Raw genomic sequence first — 15,998 nt, 5'->3', positions numbered from 1 at the left:
AGGAATTTAACTAGTTGTACATGAAATATTAAGTGAAGGCAAAGGAGCAAGAGTGGTCTAAGTTGAGATCGCATGGGATCGGATCGGTAGGTTAAGGAATTGTCAGGGAACACGAGCACGGACGACAGAGAATTTTGGGCTTACGGGGACTCTGGAGAGCAATAAGTATGTCTGTGTATGTAGTTTGTAGGAAGAGATCGGCGTACACACAATATATATATACATATACATAAATATAACTATTTTTTGTTTGCTGGTTCTGGATGTTAACCATAAATAAAGTCCAGCACCCATACACTCAGAAAAAAATCCGCTCGAAACGTTCAAAAATTTAGCCCAAACGGGGTCAAAAAAGTACTTAGGCCCGTTTGTTGACAATTCATGAAAACTTGTTCAAAAAATTTGACCGAAATCTTTGGGTTCGGTTCCGAACGAAACCGGGTCAGTTTAAGAACAAAATGTTCTTAAATGTTCTTGATTTTTTTCCTTTTTTTTCTGGGTGTATACATGCACACATATATATACTTCTCTAACCGTGTATATATGTATATGATCGATTGTATTTTTCAAAGTTCAAAGCGAGAAATAAACAAGAAATAAACAAAAAACATATGTCCAAGTTTTTCTAATCTATATGGCAAAGTTGTACAAAAGTGATAAGAATAACTGCGTCACCATGCTGGAATGCTTTCAATTGCTCACTATTATACTAAGCTCAACTTAATCTAGACTTGATGAGGCCGAAAAACTAGGATTTATAAAGAGATAATATATATATTGTTATTATTATGCTGAGGTTTCGTTCTGGTCGCGCGACAGAATCCGAAGTCGGATGCCATTACCACTCTTGGTAACCAACTCGGCCAAGGGTTTCGGGTGATGATCTTCGTCGGGCAAAAAGCGATAGCTCCTCAGCAGCATCGACAGCGTGGTCTTCAACTCCAGCATGGCAAACTTTTGACCTGAATTTCGTAAAGAAAATGAAAAATAAATTATAACAAGTTTAAGGTTGCTCAAAAACTGGTAGGTACTCGTTTCCAATTAGAAACTAAGCTGAGGTCAATTCAAAAAGAGTTGTGCATTTCGGAAAGCTTATCCCAAGTGTTTTTCAAAATTGTCATCCGAGTCTATTGAACCTTAATCAGATTATACTGATAGTAATATATCCTAATCTATTTAAATTTGCTTTTTAAATCTGATATATTTAAAAGAAGATATATATAGTTGAATCAAGTATCACATAATATTTGCACTCATATTAAGCTTAATCTGAGATGTTTCGTTTTTGTCAATGGTATAAATTAAAAAAATATTTTCATCAGGAATTCAAACGACCTCTGCACCTTTATTATATTTAAAATTTGAATTCGCAATTTGCTATATGTATTATATTTTTTTTTGGGTTAATTGAGTTCCGTGAAATGTTTCCGCTGTATATTTTCGGCAACAAAACGAACTTTTATATAAATAGCGTCTCAAACGATTACCTTAATTTTTTGCAAGCTTAATAGAGCTCTGTTCTAGTTATAATGAAAGATTATCTATAAAATTCTGCTATATTTAGCTGTACGTAAAATATGAATGTTTTTTGAAGGGAGTGTTATAGTCTGGTGATTTTTGGGTACATGTACGTGTTTTAAAAAATTGTATATATCATATATCAATTTGAAGGTTTTTTTGATCAAAGAAAATATATTATCTCTGAATCAGTAGATATTTAACTTTAGGTATGGTTTTTTCCTATATGGTTTTTTCCTTGATTTCAGATTATTTTTGAGGTTATTCAGGGGTGTTCTTACCTATGCAGTTCCTGGGACCTGCGCTGAAAGCAGCGAAGGCGAACGGATGCATTTGCTTCTCGTTGAGCAGAAAGCGATCGGGATCGAATCGCTCCGGATCGGGGAAGTTGTTGGGATCGCGGTGGAGCATGTAGATGAGGCAGCTAATCGAGGCTCCCTTGGGCACCGTCAGCTTGCCCACCTGCAGATCCTCAAGGACCTTCCGCGAGAAGAACGGCACCGCGGGGTAGATGCGCAGCGTCTCCTTGATCACCGCCTCCAGATAGGGCATCGATTCCTTCTCCCTGCCCTCCAGTTCGCTGGCCTCCTCGAAGGCGCGCTGCTGCACATCGGGGTTCTTCGAGAGCAAACTTAGGGCGAAGGCGATGGCCGAGCTGGTGGTGTCGTGACCCTCGAACATAAAGGTGTCCACCTCCTCGCGGATGTCCGTGTCGCTCAGCTCCGCCCCGCCCTCCATTTGGGTGAGCAGCAGCATGTCGAGGAAGGCCAGTCGCCGCTTGGCACCCACGTCGTCCTGCTCCGCCTCCGGGCGGGATTCGGCGCGCTCCTGGATCAGCTGCTCCCTGCGCAGCCGGATCACCCGGTTGGTCTCGTTGTGCAGGACCTTCAGGGCCGCCTCGCGCTCCTTTCCGGGCTTCGAGTGCTTGAAGAACACATTGAGCCGCTGCCAGAACGAAAAGCTCTGCTTGTGCATCACCCGACAGATACTGAAGTTGAATAAATTTAATGAGTAAATATATAATACAGATAAATTCCATTTTTATGGGACTAAAAAAATTTCAATCAAATATATATATACATATGTATATAAATTGAAGTCATGAGGACTTACAAATGTCCTTAATACGAAATGTAAAATCGTTTAATTACATTAAAATAAAGTTGGAAAATTTTAATACAAGCCTTTTTAAAGAGGAAATGATAAAAGACAGCTTAATATGTATGTTTATTTAGTTAAGTATTTATTTATCACTTTAAAATTAGTTTATAGTTAGCTTATATTAAAAAGAAAATGTTTTAATACTATAAAATAGGTGATAAAGTGCCTTGAACCTTTTAATATTTTCAGAAAGCATTGCTTATTTGTACCTAAGAAAAATAATAGCAATAATAAATTTTGTAAGGCACTAGAAGTATTAATGCAGTCCGAAAAAATGACATAACTCAATTGATTTATTGTATCATACCCATAAAAACTTCCCTCTTTTTGAACATATAGATTTTGAAATATTTTGCAGATCCCTTCGTTGAAATATATTGGCTTTTAACCTCTTTTTTAGAAACCCTCTTTAAGTAGATAGATTTATAGGTATTTTGTAAATATAACTTACGATTGAACCGCCTGCACGTATTCCGAGTCGCTCTGCAGCTGGGCGTGCTTCTTGATGCCCATGGCCGTTTCACAGATGGCGTCCAGGGCGAACAGGGTGATGTAGGGATAGATGTCGAAGGACTCGCCATCGGCCCGGGTCTTCAGGCGACGCACCAGGATGCGGCAGTTCTCCTCCATGGGCTCCTTGAACTCGCCAAGGATGCGGAAGTGGAAGCCCGGCGTGAGCAGCTTCCGGCGGCGGTGCCAGGACTCGCCGCCATTCGTCAGCAGACCCTTGCCCAGCCAGGGCTCCAGCAGCTCGTAGTTCCGCGACTTGGTCAGCAGCTGATTGTTGCCCAGCAGCTGCTTGATGTCCTCCGGATCCGTGAACATCACCATCAGATCCTTGCCGAACCAGATGCGAAACACCGAGCCATGCTTCTCCCGCAGCTCCTTCAGCCAGTTGAGAATCTCTGGATCAAAAAGGATAAAGGACTTTAGTCTTGGGCCATTTACTACAACAAATTTAAGAACATACTATCTATATATTAATAATAATTACTTCTCGCAAAGAAGCAAATTAAAATAAATTGTTTATTATCACATACATTCTTTACAAAAATTCTTTACAAATAACAACACCATAAGTTATGCAAAGCATGTAAAAAAAATGCAACAGCAAGGTCAACGCTGCGCATGCGTGATACAATTTCAAGGGAATTGAATACACTTTTTTTCTAAGATTTTTACACAAACTCACCCCCTTTCTTAACATTGGCAATCAGTTCACCAATCGTTGGACCCGGCAGGGTTTTCGCAAATCTTTGCAACCTGAGGAAATTCAGGATGTTCGGCAGGTAGCGCAGGAAAAGTGCCCAAAGGGCGAATGCCAGCAGTGCCAGGGTGCTCATTTCGTCACCGATTTCAGACTTGCACTGGCTCAACGACCCCAAAAACGACGGCTATATGAATCAAGTAAAAACCTGGTAATGTGACACGAAAGCGTTCGTCGAGTGATCTTGATGACTAGTATGCGTTTCTTACGGTATGCGAACCGCTCGACGTAGTGGCTCGTTTGCAACTAATTCGCACTCAGATCGCCAGCTGACTGAATTGATGGTCTGGGGTATGTGGTATATGTTATATGGTATGTGGTCCGAGCATTGGGTCTCGACAGATAGCAGATCGCCAAGGTGGGGCACTCTGGATGCCCTCCGACTGGTGATAAGAGCTTCCAGGCTAATGACAACGGAAATGCGTTCCCAATTTCGGGCGTATTGCTGGAGTACATCGCCATGCTCACAATAACTATTAGATCGCAAGTCTACGTTTCTCTAAGACAAACTAAAGCCAGCATTTGAAATGTAGAATATTCTATGTTGGGATAGGTTATATATCCTATCCTTACATTTCTTCACAATTTCGTTCTTACCTTTTTATCTAATGTATTACCCAATTATCTAATGATAATAATAATCCGTTTTATGTTTCGCAGCCCACTTTTTGAAATACAAACATCAAAACTATTGCGAAGGAAATCTGGTAAGCTGTTCAAAGATCGCTCGAAAGCCATATTGATCGTTAAAAACATATCACAAAACCTTAAAATTAGATTAATCCGAAAACATGATCTATCTCAAAATTAAAGCAGGTTCTTTTATAGGTCTGCTATAAAAGGATTAGAAACTTTTTTATAAAACTAGATTTATCTAATATAAGCAAGACGTTATCAATAATATATTTGAAAACTGGATATGATATTAAATAGCATACAATAATATTAATATCGTGTGCATTACTTTGTGTTTTTTTGTGTGTAGCTACACGCTCTCATTAAAAATGTTAGGTACATGTTTATATTTATTATTGTCTTCCAAGGTATGCATGCGATCGAACAGGTGTAGCGAAACGCTCGCCATGTTGAGGATCCCATGGAGGTGGACGATAGAACGTGTCGGGGGGCATTTGAGTATTATTGCATCATTGCAGTGCCAGACCCAAAAACGAGTTCCATGAGGTTGACGTTGACCCACATAGAACATGTGGATATACTATAGAAACTGCTATTCAAAACTGGTTCTTTTAAACATCCCCTCGACAAAAGAGCTTAGCATTAAGTTAGAATTATGCTGTCTTAGAAAATAATGAAAGGGGTAAAATGTAAACAATTCGATTCAAAGTCCAGAGTATTGTTTACCGGCTAACAAAGCCGAAATGACGTACATTCATAAAATAAATATTACATATAATCATTAAATCTCTGCTTAGCTTGCAAAATAATAAAGGGGGTATTATTTCCATTATAAAACCCACAGTTTACGATATTGCTTACCGCCTTAGTAAGTGAAATTAACAAGGATCACACCTAGCAATCATAACTAATCATTGTAATAAAATCCATTTGAAAGTTCAAGATCGGCGCTAAGTGATTGCCGAGTGATGATTTAATCTACTGATAGTTCCAGATGCAATGTTCCCATCGCAAGTATTTCCTAGGTTGCTTTTTATTCCGGGCTTATCTTTAACCTTGCATCTGTCGTTTGTTTACATGTGAAGTGGAAAGTCTATTGCACTTGACCAAAAATGTAGAAATTATTATTTAATTATTTCTTTAAATTTGTATGGACTAAAAGCTTTTTATATTTATATATTTAAAAAAGCTCAGCTCTATGAGAAATTTTTGGAATACTTTTAGGCAGTGACAAAAGGTGTTAGGGAGCAGAGTTAGACTTTTTCTAACACAAACAAATAATTTATTGAATACCTACTCAAAATAATCTATTTTATTTTCCTAAGAATAAACAAAAAATGTTCCTTCAAGAAACTAAAAGTATGGATTGTTGATAAACAATAATTTTAATTTTGGCATTATTTATAACCCTTTTTTAACAAACTAGTATAATTATAAAGAATGTTTTGATCAATTTACACGTTTTATTTTTGAAAAACAGCATAAATCTTGTCAACAAAATAACGACTCTTGAGATACATGAAACTAACAAACGTGTTCATATGCAAAGCCTTAAAATAAACTATGCCAGCAACAGGTTGTAAAACTTCCGGCCTAATTAAAAATGCGAACCTCTAGATAGGCATTCTTATGATGTGTATGTTTTTCTGGCATGGGCACATTCCCAATACTCATGTCAAATTTGTTTACTTGGCAGAAACGAGCGAAATCAAGCGAAGCACCAGCTTTTATTGGGTGGGTCAAGGTCGAACTGGACTTCGAGCCGGGCGCCCAGTTGGCCAATATCTAAGATAGCCAAGGCAAAAATCCAGGGGAGCTCCCGCAGCGTGTTTCGCATTCGGACGTGCCGACAGGTGGTGGCCAAATCGGACAAATCGGACTTAAACAAAAAAAAAGAAGAAATAGAAACAAAGGCAGATACCCAAAACCCGCTAGCAAAACCCTTAGATTAGATCACCCTGAACCGGTTGCCAATTCGGGATTGTTGTTGTCTTCGCCACAATTAAAAGCGGTTGACAGAATTCAGCAAAAACCGATTGCCAAATAAACCGATTGTCAGCAAGAGCCAAGCCCCGATGCGATATATCTACGATTATATGGCTGTACATATAGCCTTGGCATGCCACCGGAGTTGCTGAAGACTGCACAATCCAAAGAAAATTAATATGAAATATTTACTACAGATGGGTCAGCAGAAAATCCATCGAAAAGAATACATCTTAACCAGTTCGGGCTTAGAACGTTCAGCACCAACCCTTTAATGGCAACAGAATCCAGAAATAGAACCACCTAGCGGTGTGATTAGCATATTCCAGCAATGTGCTGATTCATTATTTATGCATACATTTTCGATATTTGTTGATTTGATTACCCATACTTGAATTTTAAGACTGTTCAATGTCTTATTTAAATAAGAATCTGCTAACGCGCGATGATAATTGAACAAGTAGAAACGGAAAGTGGATAAGCGAAAAGTATTCCTTCATTGGGGATCGGTACTTCCCGGTCAAAGTTCTTAATTGATGATGTTATTGGTTATCTACTAAGTGATCTTACCTACCTACTTATTGCTTACCAAGAAATTACTTAAATACTAAGTGTAGTTTATATAGGGTTCAAATTAAACTTGTAGGTATATACATTTATATAACTAAAATACCTTTGTAGATCAATCTGGAGAATACCAGAGCTGGTTGGACTTTCTGTATTCAAAGCCAAACCTGACCTAAGAAAAACCGTAAGTTCTATAACATAACTTGTTCTATAGGAGAAAATCAAAACAGCTCCATTAAAACCACTCTCTCTATGCAGATCGTTTTATATCGATTTTAAATCCATTTAGTTTGAATTCATTGGCCCCAAAATAGACGTGTCAATGACTTGAGTCAACGTTGGCCAGTCCCAGACAAATGGACCCCCATATTATCTATGACTCGGCACTATATACATAGGTAGTGTAGTATAATATCGGGTGAATTGGAAGAGCTAATGGGCGGGGCTGGCGTTCAGCTTCAGCGACTTCTATTTGAACTATATTCGAGGACTTGATTCCGTGATGGTTGATTTGTCTTTTTCTTGACACGCCTCACTGCGTCGCCTATTTCCGTATCCGAAGTAGCAAAAATAATACGAATTTTGGTTTACTTTCCCATGGAGATGGGAGATGGGCATTGAGATGTGGGCGCAGCCTTAACTACAAGTGTATAAAATTAAATTTATGCAAATGCAGAGACTAGTTCGACTTCAGTTCCCGCCATCAATCTACGTCCGAATCATTCGATATTTGGCAAACAACTTTCGGAACTTCGACGGCGAGTGCTTGGAATGCCGAAGACGAAGCTCAAACATTGAATATCAATTCTTGTTCACAAATTCTTCGATATACTATATTCTGCCAATGTAAACACACAACTTTGTCTAACTGCCTTTATTGCCGGACCTTGAACTTGCGAAGGGGAGGGAGCTGATCTCAAGTCATCTTTATGAATTGGCCAAAAGCAAACAGAGAATCGTGTCCACATGGCGACAGTACGCGACGAAAATTTAGGGTCTTCGAGAGATTTTGTATTGGTGATTGGGTAAACACTGCATTAGTTTTTCAGCCAACCGATAAAAAACACTTTATTACATTTCGAATAACTGAATGAGGTCTATAAGCAAACGCAGCGCAAGAATCTCTAGAATCTGCATGCTTATCCCAACTGAGTTTTCAAGATCTCAGCGTTCATAGGGACAGCCAGATTGGCTAGTACGTTTTTTGATTCCAATTACAAATTAATTTAAAGTAAAGAAAATGTGTTTTTTTTTTAATCCGTGTAAATTGAGTAAATTGTTTTATATCCGTCCGAATATGATTTGTTTAAATTTGGTTCTTGGATGTTTTTCAAAGATTTTATCTAGTCTTAGTCTTAGCCATTTCCTAAATTTGTTCATAAGTATTGAAACACAATTTTTAATCAGTGAAATGAAACATAATTACCACTTTGAAACGCACAGTACAATCTACGGTTCGGTTGGATTTGTTTGAGGCGTAAAATACGCGAACATAAATCGTTTTTACGGCATTTAAATTGTTGCCCGCTCTTCATCTTTAGCTGGCTGCTGCTAGTTGTTCGTTTTTAGCCATTCGCTTGTACAATGTGGATTTAGTTGTTTAGTTATGGACATACAAGTACGAGTGCTTATGGAGGTATTTCTGGTAATGTGCGCTCATGTGGACTTCCTAGTTCTTTGCCCACCTTTATAATGCATCCAGTCACTTTGAAGTGTTTAAATTAAGCTATAATTTAACTTCCTTAAAACTTTAGAACCACAATTTCAATTAGAGTATCAATTAAGTCGCGGAATCGGATATGTGAAGGGAGTTCCCGATATCGAAACATTAAAGTAGGACTGGAGGTCTTTTCTTGAGGAACAACTTGTATATTTAAATTAAATATTTATAATGTTTCTCAGGGCTTAAACTGCCTTGTGGGAACAATCGTTCATGGAAAAGGATATATAAAAAATGGTATTATTAGCTATTTTACAAACTTTTACATAGTAAGTTCATGTTATTATTAAGATGAGCTTGTTTATGCATAGAATTCTTATACATAATTTATAATTGACATCTTTGCTTGTTTAAAAACAACTTAAAAATATGTTAGTGTTTTCAAGTGTCGCGTGTCAAAAAGGAAAAATAATTTAAAGGCTATCAATCACTATTTCGGTTTTAATTGGGCGCCCAGTGCCACCTTCAGTTTATGATCTTCTGACCACCTGGAGAACAAAGTTCGCTGGACTCTTCGAAAGTTGTTTTTTGAAACATAAACCTGTATACCTGCCCTCAGGTGCTGCAAATTTGATGATTGTGTGGGGCATTATGCGAGTTAATTGCTCATTAAATTCATGCATTAAACAAATTTAAATCAAAATTCACAACCGCAACTGAGATGTCGACTAAAATAATGTTGGACGGTAGAATGGCGGGCAGATTCTTAAAATTTAATTATATTTAATTACGCAGCGCGATTTGAATTTGAACTTTAGCATTAGTTCAACTCGTTAATTGGACAAAGAGCCATTAAGCAGAAAACTTAAAAATGAAAAAAAAAGCGAAAAGTAAACACAAATTAAACATGCAATGTAAATGGATGGATGGATGGATGTCCGGTGACGTGGCCAGTTTTTTGGGCCTGGCTCAGTCCGATTCCGATTCCGAGTTAGCCAAGCACCATTGCCCTTCGAGCAAACAAGACACTTGGACCTGGGCTATCAGCCAAGAGCCATCGACATCATCATACGCATATCTTGGCCAGGCCAACACACAACTCACAAAATACGAAATACGACAAAGAAACTGTTTAAAATTCCACATACAAATCGTTGCAGTGGCCGCCGTTGAAAGCGAAATTGAAGCCGAAATCGAAATTGAAAATGAAAATGGGTTACAACTGCCCAAGGTCGTTGCAGGAGTTTAACGCCGGCGCGAAAGCGAATCGAAATTGGGGGAGGGGCAGGTTGAAGAGGCCTCCATGCATACATACGAAAAAATTGGTAGGGAATTATGCTATTAGGAAAATAATAATTGCTATCTTTAAAGAATATTCAAGGCATTACAACAGTTGTTTACAGTATTTAACAAACAAACTTTAAAGAAAATCATAATACTTCTATTAATTTGTTCATGTAAGATTAATTCACTAAGAAGTAGGTATGGAAATATATATTGCAATTAGTATTTAAAACATTTTTTCGTTGCCTAATCATTAGATCATTAAAACTAGTCCATAGAATTCTTCAAAAACAAAATTTAAAGAAAATATACCTTATATATTACTCATAATTTGATTTTTATAAACAATAGTTTACTATAAATAGGTGGTGTAAAAAATATTATAAGAAATAACTATTTTCATTTAATATTATTAAATTTATATTCAAGAAATATTTATTTCCTTAGCGATATAAATTCTTAATAATTAATTTCCAGTGTAAAATATATAACGCAACACTGTACCAAAACAAAAGACTTAGACAAGGCACAAACTTGATCGGAATCATCATTATCTTCCACATATATGATCAGCATCATCAAAATGCATAGACGAATGCAGGGGCACTTTGAGCCACATTTGACCCATTGACTTCCCACGACGGCCTACCACAAGTGGATTTTTGATTGGATTGGAAAACCCAGAAATGGAAAAAAATGCGTGTGTCTAAAACGATATTTAGATTGTACACCCTATGGACAGTCCCATTTGTTCATATTTATCAGTGATTAAATTGAAAACATTTATTGTAAATGGGAAACAGCTAGTAATAATCGATTTGGTGCTTATAGTTTTTTTATTTTAATTGTTAAATTTAAGGTAATTCGACAATATAAATTAATATACTTTAAATATTTTCTGTCATTAAATGTTAAGAATATTTGAATTACAGTGATGGATAAATATTTTAAGTTGATAAAAACCGCAATGGATGAAAATAAACCCCAAAAGGGTATTTAAGCGAATGTTTTTCGCTTTGTTTTTCATCCATTGCGGTTTTCTTAACTTTAAATACCAAAATATGACATTTAATAATCATGGTTAGTTTAAATGTTTAAGAAAAATATTTGAAAAATGATATAAAATATTTTTTAATTAAATCAAGCAGCTTAACATGATGCGAATAAACATTTCGTTTATGTAAATAATTTAAATATGTAAATTGAATCTTTGCATTCAATATGAACATATATTTTTTTAATTTTTCCATCGTTTTTTCAGCATACTAAAACATTTGTTGATTTCATTTATATGTCTTGCGTTATTGCGCATTTGTTAGTTAGCTTAATTTGTTTTATGTTTGTTCTCTGCTTTATGAACTGTATACTTCGCCATTTTTTACGCGTTTTAAAAACCGAATCACTTAATTTTCCAAGAAGTAGTTTTTCGCTGACTCTGCATTTTCTTCATACTATTTGATGTTTGATTTGCAACTCCATGTTTCGTGTGCAGTTCAACGTTTTATTGTTTTTCTTTATGTTTCTTTTTGGACTTTTTGTTTGCCCCGCAAACATCATTTGTACAAGCAAACATGTGGAGACACCGTGTTATCAGTATGCCCAGTTGGCTTTAGACGATCCACGAGTGTAGCCATCGTGTGCATTTGATGGATTTGATCTTTCGCCATTGATCGCTGATCTTTGGATGTTGTGGTGTTGCCGGTGTTGCTGGTGCATGTTGGACACTATTTGGTAACAGCTCATTGTTTTCCCGGGCAAACCGGTTAGCGTGGTGATGCATGTGATGCATTTGAAGCGCCGCCAGTGGGATGAGTTGAAGATGGAGATGGTGGCCCGATCTGTTTGCCCAGGCAAACAAGAATTCTAGATGGCTAATAGAGCTGCACAGCCGGTAAAATTTCGCACGAAATGCCAAAAAGCCGAGACGGCAACATTTCAATTGGCAAAGCGACCAGGCAAACTTCAGAAAATTGCCAAACTTCAGTCAGTCAGCTGGCCACTTTTTAGAGCCGCAAATCAAGTGTTGCACGTTGCCGTTTGGACGTTGGTTGTTGCCTCTTGAAAAAGCGCAGCAGGCAACGAGCAACGAGCAACTTGCAACTTGGCCTGTTAATGAGACGCCGTCGACGTTGGTTGTTGGTTCCGCGGAACCAAACTCGCTCAGATTGCCACAGGCCCCCAAACAGACATGGCCAAAACCATAGACATATAGTCAAAGAAGCAGTACACTGAGAAAACAAATGTTAGTCATTTTATTAACAATTTTGTGAATTTTTGTATCCATTTAAACCTAAAAACTTTTGGTATATACGAAAATCCATTAGAAACAAGAAAGGAAGTTAGCTTCGGCAAGCCGAAGCTTGGATACCCTTGCAGCTATAATGATTAAATTTAAAAACACAACAAATGATATTCCCAATAATAGTATAAGATAACATGTGAAAAAACACCGAAGCTATAATTTGTTTCATATTATTTTTTTTACCAATTTTCCGATCGTTCCTATGGCAGCTATATGATATAGTCGTCCGATTTTGATAAAATTAAATTCGAATTTCAGAACTAATAAAAAAATGTTATTTTTAAGCGTAGGAGGTAATGTGTTGAAAAACATCGAAGCTATAATTTGTTTCATATTATTTTCCCAACATTTCCGATCGTTCCTATGGCAGCTATATGATATAGTCGTCCGATGTTGATAAAATTACATTCGAATTTCAGAACTAATAAAAAAATGTTATTTTTTAGCTAAGGAGGTTATTTGCTAAAAAACACCAAAGATAGAATTTTAACAGGCAGAAGGAAGCGTTTCCGACCCCATAAAGTATATATATTCTTGATCAGGATCACTAGCCGAGTCGATCTAGCCATGTCCGTCTGTCCGTCTGTCCGTCTGTCCGTCTGTCCGTCTGTCCGTATGAACGCTGAGATCTTGGAAACTATAAGAGCTAGGCTATTGAGATTAGGCGTGCAGATTCCTGAGCTTCTTACGCAGCGCAAGTTTGTTTCAGCAGAGTGCCACGCCCACTCTAACGCCCACAAACCGCCCAAAACTGTGGCTCCTGCAGTTTTCATGCTAGAATAAAAATTTTAACTGAAATGTATTATTCTCATCAATACCTATCGATTGACCCAAAAAAAGTTTGCCACGCCCATTTGTAAGCTCACAAACCGCCCACAAACTTCAAAAAATCGTAAATATGAACGCGGATATCTCGGAAAATATCAAAGATAAGTAAATGGGATTTCAGATTTAGATTCCGTAGGCTTGAGCGCAGCGCAAATTTGTCACGCGAATATGCCACGCCCACTCTAACGCCCACAAACCGTCCAAGCCTGTGGCGCCCACAATATTCATGCTAGATAAAAAATTTTAACTGAAATGTATTGGTCTTGTCAATACCTATCGATTGATCCAAAAAAAACTTTGCTACGCCCACTCTAACGCCCACAACGCTTAAATCTGTCTACCGCCGGTAGGTGGCGCATTTCAATCTCGCTTTGCTGCTTGCATATCTCCATTTTCCTTTGGTCCCTTTAGCTGAGTAACGGGTATCTCATAGTCGAGGTACTCGACTATAGCGTTCTTCCTTGTTTTAAATTTTTTTTTCCGAATATTCCTATGGGAGCTATAAGATATAGTTGTCCGATCCATCTGGTTCCGACTTATATACTACCTGCAAAAGATATAAGACTTTTGGGAAAGTTTCAGCCCGATAGCTTTAAAACTGAGAGACTAGTTTGCGTAGAAACGGACGGACAGACGGACAGACGGACATGGCTAGATCGACTCGTCTAGTCATGCTGATCAAGAATATATATACTTTATGGGGTCGGAAACGTCTCCTTCACTGCGTTGCAAACTTCTGACTGATATCAATATACCCTCTGCAAGGGTATAAATATTCTTAAATATATGTATAAGTCTTAGATAGTCTTAAATAGAGTCGATTTTATATATATCGAATTACCATCTGCCTCCAAAAATATCAGAGTTACGAGTTTGTATTATAGTTCTCCTTATAGTGACTTCACGTTATGGAAACTAATGTTACGAAAGCTCTTTCCTTTGGAAACTCTAAGGTATTTAAAATATAACATTTTATTCTTCCTTTAATATTTTAAAAATTATATTCAAAATATAAACTTATTTCCCATTGTGTAGAATAATAGCTGCAGCCACAGAGTCAATTGCCACATTCTTTCTTCTTTTCAAGCCGACGAAAGAGAATGGTTATTTTCGCATGCCCTGTAAATTTTGTATATTAAATGGGTAGATCGGTTAACTTTCCACAATAACATTATAATCACATAATTAATTTATAATTTAATTAACTGCCTTTATTGCACCACTGGATATCATATATGTTCATCGCCTTGAGAAAGTTAACGAAACAATATTTCATTTCCTCCAATTTCAAGTTGTTATAGAACTGGATTGTTTATGGTTCTTAAGGTTGTTATACAATTTACTTTCGAAGTACCTAATAAATTATATTTGTATTTTCTTAATTTTAGATTAAGAACTAAAAATGTATTACTATTAAAATGGAAATATTTATTTAAGATCCTTTTTGAAGATAGAACTTAATGATATTTCTACAGTAGATGGTAACCACAAAGTCTTGACGCTTACGGTGAGTCTTTAAAAACATATACTTATAGATAAGCCGGCGGGCTTTTGGGGGCCTGCGATGTGTGTTTTGTTTTGTTTTTGGCACTGCTCTGGTTCCGCTTGCAATTGGCGCCTGTTGCAAGAACCCGCTGGCGAGATATGGCCAGAGCTCTAGCTGTAGATATAGCTCTTTGGGTCTGAGTGTTTAGCTGGCTATATGGCTGTATGGCTAACCGAGCTGCAAATTGCCGGCGTCGGGTCGGCTTGGGTAATTTGATATTGGCAACCAGACCAGACCGGACTCACTTTCAATGGTTTTGCGTCAGTTTGCATTGCGAATATTATTTGCACCACCGAATGGAGTGGGTTCCGTTGGATTTCGGTTGGATTTCGGTGGGTCGCCGCGATCACCTTTTCTTTTCTGGCCAGTCATCGGAAGATTCTCGTCCTCTCCTCCCCCGAAAATCTTCTGCTGTCATCGAAACGAGTTATTGGCCAATGTCGGCGGATTGGCTGTAATTATGTTTCCAAACTTTTTGCGCCTGTCCTCTAATGCGATTGATCAGCAAGAAATTGTTGCCACATATCGTAATCGTGGTCCCCTGGAATCTTCATGGCCAATCCGGCCTCTTAGTTTTATTTACCCCTTGAATACCAATGCTGATGTCATTCACCCTATCGCCGAGAGTCTTCAAATCTTTCACCAATGTGGCGTCTCACTTTTCATTGCCCCCGCTTTCGATTATGTCGTGTCATGCCAATTTGCAAGAGCCCCTTTCTATACGTTTAAGGCAAAAATAAATTCTAACTTAGAAACATCCAAGCCAAGTTCTTTAAATTAATTAGTGCTATTAACGTTAAAGAAATGGGAACAAACTGCATGCATCTGTATCTCTCTTTGAAGGGTCTTAACTTGAAAGGTTGCATGAATTGGCGGAACTACATGTTGATTGCAGATTCGTTTAGGCCTTACAGTACCTAACGTAGGTTTGCAATATTGGTGGATGGAATGTATAGATGCTAATATTTTTGTAGATTAAATTTTAATATTTAAATAACTAAAGTTCCTTAAAGAATACCTTTAATAACCAAAGTGTAATTTCAAATCAACATCATATTTTTAAGATAATTAAAAATGTTTGTAGAATGTTCCCCAACACTTTTATAAATATGACCACCAATTTGTACTCTACAAATTTAAGAATATTATTAATTGGCATACTCATAATATGTATAGGTTGGTATATTTTAAAAATATTATTGAAATTTCAAAATAACTAAAGTTCTTAAATAAAATAACTTTT

The 15,998-nt window shown here is 37.3% G+C and overlaps 1 protein-coding gene across 1 annotated transcript; it reads right to left on the bottom strand.

The window, feature by feature from the left end:
- Positions 1–610: 610 nt before the first annotated feature.
- LOC119557824 (probable cytochrome P450 4s3) lies at positions 611–4,213 on the bottom strand. Its single transcript, XM_037870782.1, has 4 exons — positions 3,872–4,213; positions 3,131–3,584; positions 1,800–2,506; positions 611–962 (listed from the first exon to the last, which is right to left on the bottom strand). The coding sequence occupies exons 1-4, from the start codon at positions 4,020–4,022 to the stop codon at positions 787–789; spliced, it is 1,488 nt and encodes a 495-aa protein (XP_037726710.1). The 5' UTR covers positions 4,023–4,213; the 3' UTR covers positions 611–786.
- Between the last annotated feature and the right edge of the window lie 11,785 nt (positions 4,214–15,998).

Source organism: Drosophila subpulchrella, chromosome X (genome assembly GCF_014743375.2).
Source record: "Drosophila subpulchrella strain 33 F10 #4 breed RU33 chromosome X, RU_Dsub_v1.1 Primary Assembly, whole genome shotgun sequence".
In the NCBI taxonomy this organism is placed as follows: Eukaryota; Metazoa; Arthropoda; class Insecta; order Diptera; family Drosophilidae; genus Drosophila; species Drosophila subpulchrella.
Note: the sequence above shows the minus strand (reverse complement) of the source record. Positions and strands in the feature narration are given on the sequence as shown.